The sequence below is a fragment of the Carcharhinus amblyrhynchos genome, chromosome 24, assembly GCF_965287045.1.
Source record: "Carcharhinus amblyrhynchos chromosome 24, sCarAmb.v2.hapA, whole genome shotgun sequence".
Classification (NCBI taxonomy): Eukaryota; Metazoa; Chordata; class Chondrichthyes; order Carcharhiniformes; family Carcharhinidae; genus Carcharhinus; species Carcharhinus amblyrhynchos.
Genome location: NC_137347.1, coordinates 12,047,280 through 12,055,836, shown reverse-complemented (window position 1 = coordinate 12,055,836; position 8,557 = coordinate 12,047,280). Strand labels below are relative to the sequence as shown.

General features: G+C 44.1%; 1 protein-coding gene across 3 annotated transcripts; it reads left to right on the top strand.

The window, feature by feature from the left end:
• Positions 1-317: 317 nt before the first annotated feature.
• Positions 318-6,087, top strand: LOC145357762 (C-reactive protein-like). 3 transcript variants are annotated; one of them, XM_080211230.1, is made up of 3 exons: positions 318-336; positions 4,019-4,094; positions 5,183-6,087. In XM_080211230.1, the coding sequence occupies exons 2-3, from the start codon at positions 4,031-4,033 to the stop codon at positions 5,842-5,844; spliced, it is 726 nt and encodes a 241-aa protein (XP_080067356.1). In that variant the 5' UTR covers positions 318-336; positions 4,019-4,030; the 3' UTR covers positions 5,845-6,087. The 3 variants fall into 3 exon arrangements, with proteins under 3 accessions (XP_080067356.1, XP_080067354.1, XP_080067353.1); XM_080211228.1 differs by lacking the exon at positions 318-336 and adding an exon at positions 3,838-3,895; XM_080211227.1 differs by lacking the exon at positions 318-336 and adding an exon at positions 3,844-3,905.
• The last annotated feature ends 2,470 nt before the right edge of the window (positions 6,088-8,557 follow it).

Here is an 8,557-nt window from a genome sequence, read left to right as displayed (position 1 = left end):
AGCTTCACCAGGTTGCCATGCCAGTTTTAGTTATAACTGGTGCTGCTCTTGGCATGCTGTCCTGCATTCCTTGTTGAACTAGCCTTGATGGTAATGGTGGCATAAGGGATACGTCTGCATAAGAGGTTACAGAATGTCATTGAGCACGGTTCTTCTGCTGCTGACATCCCATACTACATCTTAGATGCCCAGTTTGGAGTTGGTATCTTTGTCCTGAATCTGTCCCATTTTGCATGATGGATGTGATGTTGTCTTTATAAGGACTGTGGAGGGGCCACTCCTACCAATGCTCTCATGGACAAATGCATCAACACTAGATAGATTGATGAGAACAAGGTCTGGTAAGTTTTTTCCCTCCTGTTGGTTTCCTCACCACCCGTTGCAGTCTGGCAGATATGTCTCTCGGGTCTCTCCCAGTTAAGATGTGGAGATGCCTGCGTTGGACGGGGTAGGAACAGTAAGAAGTCTCACAACTGTGAGTCTAAGTAAACCTGTTGGTTTATTTGGTGGCATGAACTTTCAGTTAAGTACAGGTTAAAGAGGCATTAGTTGTCTCAAGCCAGTACAGATAGTGAGATTTTGCAAGTTGTGGGGGTTACAGATAGTGTGACATGAATCCAAGATCCCGGTTGAGGCCATCCTCACATGTGCAGAACTTGGCTATCAGGTTCTGCTCAGTAATCCTGCGTTGTGTGTCTTGAAGGCTGCCTTGGAGAACGCTCACCTGAAGATCAGAGGCTGAATGCCCTTAACTGCTGAAGTGTTCCCCAACAGGAAGGGAACACTTCTGCCTGGTGATTGTCGAGCAGTATCCTTTCATCTATAGTCGTAGCACCTGCATGGTCTTACCAATGTACCATGCCTCAGGGCATCCTTTCCTGCAGCGTATCAGGTAGACAACATTGGCAACACATGAGAATGGCCTCAATCGGAATCTTGGGTTCATGTCACACTATCTGTAACCCCCACAACTTGCCTGGGCTTGCAAAATCTCACTAACTGTCTTTGGCTTGAGACAACTCCCATCTCTTTAACCTGTGCTTAACTCTCTCTCCACTCTCATTGTCTATACCTTTAAGACTTGATCACCTGTTAAGACTCGCTTTCCAACCATTATCTTGTAATTGAGTTTGTGTCTATTACGCTTTGCTTGTAAATCAAATCTTTCACTCACCTGATGAAGGGGCAGTGCTCCGAAAGCTACCAAATAAACCTGTTGGACTGGTGTTGTGAGACTTCTTACTCTTCCAATTAAGCCAGTGGTGGTACTACTGTATTAGTCATGCTGATGAGCATTGCGTGTATGCTGGTTGAGGAACATGATGCTCTTGCCACCTGCAGTTTCAACATGGAAGAGAACTGATTCATCAACTGTGGTGGGGCAGAAGCTGGTGATCCTCAGGGGGTTTCTGTGCCTCTGTTTAACTGATACAGTTGCGGGTGAAATTGACAAACACCTCAGGCTCGGGTACAATTTTCTGGATTGTTCATTCAAGCAACAGAGGGTGTTACTCCCTGAGTCAATCCAATCTACATCAGTCCTCTCCCCTTTTGAGTTGCTTCATTGTATGTTGTATAAGGGCCCCTTGTCCTTTAATGACTGGGGATGTTGTTTTTGATCGCACAGACTCACAATGTGTTTCACATCAACTGTCTTCTTTTCTGTCTTTCTTAGCATTTCAGTGCCTGACACTTAGTTATCACTAATCGCTGACCTGGTTATCATTAATCTCTGACCTGGTTATCGCTAATCGCTGACCTGGTTATTGTAAATCATTGACCTGCTTACTACTAATCGCTAACCTGGTTATCACTAATTTCTGATCTAGTTATTTGTAATCGCTGGGTTCACACTTGCTTCAAAAACTAATCTTTTTTTTATTCATTCATGGGACATGGGCATCGCTGGCTGGCCAGAATTTATTGCCCATCCCTTGTCGTCTTTGAGAAGGTGGTAGTGAGCTGCCTTCTTGAAATGCTGCAGTTCACAAACATTGGCTTGAGTCACACTGTCATTAGGAAGGGAGTTCCAGGAATTTGATCCAGCGACTGTGAAGGGACGATGATGTATTTCCAAATCAGGCTGGTGAGAGGCTTGGAGGGGAACTTGCAGGTGGTGGTGACCCCATCTATCTGTTACCCTTGTCCTTCCAGATAGAAGTGGTGTGAGTTTGGAAGATGCTGTCCAAGGGTCTTTGGTGAATTTCTGCAGTGTATCTTGTAGGTAGTAGACATTGCGCACTTGTATCCACATGAACATATATGTTTTTGGTGCTGACTGGTTCTTTGAAAGGGATTTATATCTATGGGCTGCTGCTTATATTAGAACTACAGAGATAGCTAGCTGTTAAGAATTATATTTTGTTATGTTTAGTATCTTAATTGGTAAAAGTTGTGCTAATTCATTTTGCTAGATTCCAACTGTGTTCTTAAATAAAGTTTGTTTTGATCAAAGCTTCCTAGTGGGTTAATTGAATCATACTTGGAGTGGACTATCTTGCACTCACCTTAAAGTCAAAATCATAAAAAGTTAGGTTTAGGCTAACTTCAGAATATACCGTAGAGTTTCTGGTCTAGTCCCTAACATTGGTGACTGGCCAGGTCACTCACTTCCGGACTGCACTGCCTGTTATTTTCAAGTACACAACTTTATACAATTGATCTGTAGATCTTGTCAGTCAATCTAGGTTTTCCTGAAGATATTATTCAGCTGACCCAGTTATCACTGCAGACCTGGTTAACACTGCGCTATTGTTTACTACAGCTGACCTGGGTTAACACTGCTGACATCACTACTGCTGCTGACTTAGCTACAACTAATTGATGGATGGCTCTGCTGTAGTCCCTCCACACAAGTCTCTGACACAATATTAGACAAAATAAAGTGTAAAGCCAAAGGTCAACCTCTTGTGATTGTTCTCTGCAACTTTGACTGCTTGAGTCAATTAAAGTTAATCACTGTCCCCTTCTCCAGCCACAGGACTGTTCAGTTACCACTTTATTGCTTCCATTATTTTCCACCAGTCACTATCTTCTCCTCATGTTCACAAGCCACCCCACGTCACTTTCAGGTAGGTGCCAATGTTTACATGCCACGTTGGTGCAGACATGTCCTCTAGTGGCAGGAGTTGGCTTTGACAGTGTGGAAGATCACTGTGGGATTCCGGTTGGGCTTTCATCTGCATCCCAGGAGTGGGATGAAAATCTGCTTCACACCAATATCTAGCCGGAATTCTGACCCGTCTTGGAGGTCAGGATTGGACAATCCCACCATCAATTTACATAGAATGCAATGAATTCCAACAATATGGAAAGAGGCCATTTGGTCCATTGAGTCTGCACCAACTCTCCAAAAGAGCACCTTAGCCAGGCCTACCCCCTCTGCCCTATCCCCATAACAATGAACATTTACCACAGCTAATCCACCTAACCTGCACATCTTTGTGGGAGAAAAACGGAGCACCTGGAGGAAACGCACACAGACACAAGGAGAACATGAAAACTTGACACAGACAGTGACTCGAGGCCGGAATCAAACCCGGGTCCCTGGCTCTGTGAGGCAGCAGTGCTAACCGCTGTGCCCTGTGCTCAAGATGTAGAGAAATAACTCCAATCATTACAGGAATAATCGGGTGGGGAGAGTGAATCTTATCATCTTTCTGGACAGGTGGACTAAGGCGGCCAAATGGACACATTCACCTTAATGATCTTGTGATTTATGTAAAAATGTGGTGATGACAGATAATGTTTGGATTGACAGCAGTGTTTGCTCCGCCTCCTTGCATACTTCAATCCAATAGGCTGAGTGAGCTGAGCAGAGTATAAAGTGGAGCAGGTTGTGAACACAGGTTATCGCATTCAGCTCAGGACAAGAGTGGCTTACTGAGGAATTGCAGTGCGTATTGGGAGGTGCTATTTGTGTGTGGGGATGATACCTCAAACTGGGCACTGGTTGTAATTTTCAATGGATCTGTAATAGTGTCAAATGAAATGAATTTACTTTGTTCATTTTTTACAGCTTGGACACAGGATGAAAATCTTTATTCTCTTTGCGCTTGTGGTGTGCGTTTGCCTGCCAGTATCTGCAGCTTACGGTATGTCTGTAATAGTACTGTAATACACAGGTTACAGAGTATAAACAGCATTCAGAATTGTACTCAGTGGCACTGAGCCCCACAGAGGGCAGCAAGGTCCCACATTCCAGTCCTGGTCTGTGCTGATTCAGCACAGTATCTGAGGTGAGGAACGTGATAATGACCAGATTGAATGACATGTCGATAAGATTGAGGGGTCAAAATTAGCCTCAGTATCCGGGTTAAGGAATGGGAATCAGTCAGCTCCATTCTCCCAGCCAACTTCAGATTTCTGAGAAAATATTCAACATTTGAAGGGTAGGAATTGTACTGCTTCTGTGATGGCACAGTGGCACGCTCATTGGCACTGCTGCCTCAGAGATGTCAGGGACCCAAGTTTGATTCCAGCTTCTGGTCACTGTCTGTGTGGAGTTTGCACATTCTCCCCATGTCTGCGTGGGTTTCCTCTGGGTGCTCCTGTTTCCTCCGGGTGCTCCTGTTTCCTCCCACTGTCCAAAGATGTACAGGTTAGGTGGCCTGACCATGCTAAATTGTCCCTTAGTGTCCAAAGATGTACCAGTTAGGTGGATTGGCCATGGTTAAATGCTTGGGGTTACAGAGGTAGGACCTGGATAAGGTGCTCTCTCAGAGAGGTGGTGCAGATTTGATGGGCTGAATGGTGTTCATCTGCACTGTAGTGATTCTATGTACCAAGGAACCCTAGCAAAACTGGAGTGCATGGGAATCAGGGCAAATCTCTCTGCTGTTTGGAGTCATTCCTGGCACAAAGGAAGGTGGTTGTAGTTGTTGGAGGTTAATCACTGCAGGAGTTCCCCAGGATAGAGTCCTAGGCATAACTATCAGTGAAACAGATGGTGGGGTCATTATTTCACAATGTGCGCTCACTGATTGGCTCCCACATTTCTCAAATCACAACGTCAAGACTTCAGAAAGACTTTCCTGGCTGTGAATTATTGAAGTTATGAAGGGCACTCCCGCAATACAAGACTTTCTTTCCTTCAATGATAAATCTCCTTTCTATCTCTTTCTCATGACCAATACCATTTCAAACATCTCTTAACAAAATCTAAACTCTTAATATTTTACAGGTTTAGCAGGGAAGTCGCTGATATTTTCAAGAAAAACAGCCAACAGCTATGTCAGACTGTATCAGAGCAGTCACTCCTCTCTGTCAGCCTTCACTGTCTGCCTGAGAGCTGCTTCTGAAAAGCCCCACGGTTATGGCTTGTTCTCCTATGCAACACCACATAGTGACAACGAACTGTTGATTTGGACCAAAAGTGGAGGAATTTCTGTGTACCTCAGCAAGAGGATAATTAGATTCTGCGTCCCAAAAATGAATGCGCTGCTGAGACACATCTGTGTGACCTGGAAATCTAAAACGGGATTGGTAACACTCTGGGTGAACGGGGAACGATCTGTAGAGAAATTTGATAAAGGGACGAAAATTGTGAGGGGTGGAGGTTCATTTATCCTGGGTCAGGAGCAGGACAGCGTCGGGGGAGGATTTAATAGACATCAGAGTTTTGTTGGAGAGATAACAGATGTTCATATGTGGGACCATGTTTTATCTGCCTGTCAGATAAAGTCTTTAAGTGAGGGTATTTCCCCTGCTCGGGGGAACATCATCGACTGGACAACAATAAAGTTCCAATTGAGAGGAGCGGTGACTATTAAAAATGATAATGAGTGCACAAGTCAGATATCTATCCAGAGACCGTGGTTTAAAGAATGGGAAGGAACAGACTGAAGGGCAGAAATTGCTACCAAATTGCATGAAAAAATTATTGCCTTATGTTGAAATATTTTCTTTTAAAATCAGATCAGTGCGCTGGTGGGTTACGGTAACTAATTGTGAGAAATTCACTTCAATCAAAGCTGATTCCGTTCTGGAATACGATTGATTTAATTTGTGATTTCTTATTGTTTCTCTCTCTCTCTGTTTCTGTCTCTCTGGGGGTGATTTTACCATTTTTATTCCAGTTTCAAGTCCACCCAGAGATCCGGCGCTCGTGAAAACTGCGCCGATTGCGCTCAGCGCTTTACGCTCCAGTTTATCAGCACTTTGCGCCTGAAAATGGACACAATGCAATGGTAAAATCGCCCCTCAGTTTCTCTTCCTGTTTTTCTCTCTCTCTCTGATTGCTGATATTACATGATGATTTGTAATGCTCACGCTTTGTGATTTGCCTGGAAGGAGACTGTAATCAAATTGTAATGTTGTTGCGTTATCAGTTTAATAAATGAGCATCAAAAAGGAAAGGTTACTGTGTGTGTCTAATCTTAGTTAAACCCCAGCACGCTGCAGCTCTCCCATATCAATTCAAATAAGTGCTCTGCCCAGTGAGACACTGAGATTTTCACACACAGCGGGGGATTCTCACCTTCCATCCCCAGCCTGTTCAGAAGCTGCTGATCAAACTCCCGCACTGGTGGCTTCATTCTCAAAATCAGACGGGATTTCTGCTGATGACCCACGTTTCAGTGATGGTGAATGTGTGCTGAACGTGGAGAAGGATTGAAGGAGTTCCTGTGGTTAAACATCCTGTTCTGTCCAGGCTCACGCTGGCTGGGAGGACAGGGTTCCTTTTCTCAATCATCACCCTCTGGGACATTCCATGGATTTTGGGAGTGAGAAAGAAGCTGCATTATTATAGCACCTTACACATTAGGATGCACCAAAGCATTTCACACCCAAAATCCTTTTGCAATATCGCCATTGTTTTAATATTGGAAATGTGGCAGCTAATCTGTGCACAGCAAGGTCCCACAAACATGGATGTAACGATGACTCAATAATCTGTTTCAGTGGTGTTGATTGAGAAATAAATATGAATTGGAACATTGGGGAGAATATTTCTGTTGTTCTTTGAATCAATGCCGTGGGAAATTTTCCATCCATTTGGGGGCCCTGTTGGCAAAGGAAGGGCTCTAGGTGTGAATATATGTTGATTCTAACATGTGAAAGTGAGCCACACTCTGAGCCTGAATTATTATGCACTCTACTTGTAAGACAAAAGAACAGAGTTATAGCACGTGGGGTTTGATGCAGACAAGAATGCAGGTTTACTGATAATCTATTAACGCTACTCAAGTGTGATCTAGACTGAGACAAAGCCCGCAAAACAGCAAATGACATCACAAACTACACGTGACCATGCAACAGCATAACAACCCCAAATATGTAACATCCATTCCCCTTTACTTCTAAGCTCCCATAATAACAAGTAACCATCGTATTTTCACAGAGTCATGAAGACATACACACAACAGCAGTCAGTGAATCATTACACAGTAATAACACTGCTAATAGGAAAGACAACCTGGTGGGCATCAATACCACACTGCTCCTGCACACTTCACGGATTTGGTTGTTCTCGATTTGAGAGGTACCCTCTGGTTCCTCAGAGAATGGTTCTACTCTCATTAGAATCCCCAGTATGCAGAGGGAGGCCATTTGGCCCATCAAGACCGCACTGACTCTCTGAGTATCTTATTCAGCTCCACCACTCCGCTCTACACCGTAACCCATTTAACATGGCTAATCCATCTAGCCTACACATCTTGGGAAACTAAACTCACCACATCTTTGGAGTATGGGAAGAAACCGGAACACCCAGACATGGGGAGAATGTACAAATACAGACTGTGACCCAAGGCAGGAATTGAACCCAGGTCCCTCGCGCAGTGAGGCAGCTGTGCTAACCACTGTGCCATCGTGCCCTGGAAGGCATAAGTGTCTTTACATAAGGAAGATTGGTAGCAGTAAGAGATTCTTGGCAATCTTGATTTCTGCTGATTGATCAGAAATTGCAGTTACTGCATCTGATAGTATGGAAGATGGTAGTTCTGGCATACATGGTACTGGTACATGCTTGTAACTAACAAATGATCCTCATGTCACCCCCACAATAGCACCTGTTATATTTTTACTGTGCAGGAGATTGAGCCCGTTTCTGTGAATACAGCTGTGGGAACCTACTTTTTGCTGATGGTATGGGTGTGCACCACAATATGTTCTCCTGGCTGAAACAAGTAATCTCCTTAAGATTTGAGACTATTGATTGTCTTCTATTGTCTCGGATGCTTCCTGTGGTAAGAGTAGATCAAAGGTAGTCCACATCTTCCTTTCGTGATGACTTCCGTCAGGCAAATGATGTTGGGCTGCTAGAGTATGAACTCCCTGATTGAATCCTCTACAGGCCCTGTGGCTTAGTTGCTTAAAGTGCCTGTTTGGTAAACAGGTGATCCTGCGTTCCAATCCCAACAGAGCATTACTCCTTTTCCAGTGACAAAATGATGTCCCTGATTGAATCTAATTGATGGTCCAATCAGGGAGCCTCATGTTCCCTATTTAAAGCAGGTATGTCAGTCTCTCTGAATGCTGAAGCAGGGCGCACACAGGAAGCACTCTGTTGTGTAGTTTGTCTTGTAAATAAAGGAAATTTTGATGATGGAACCTT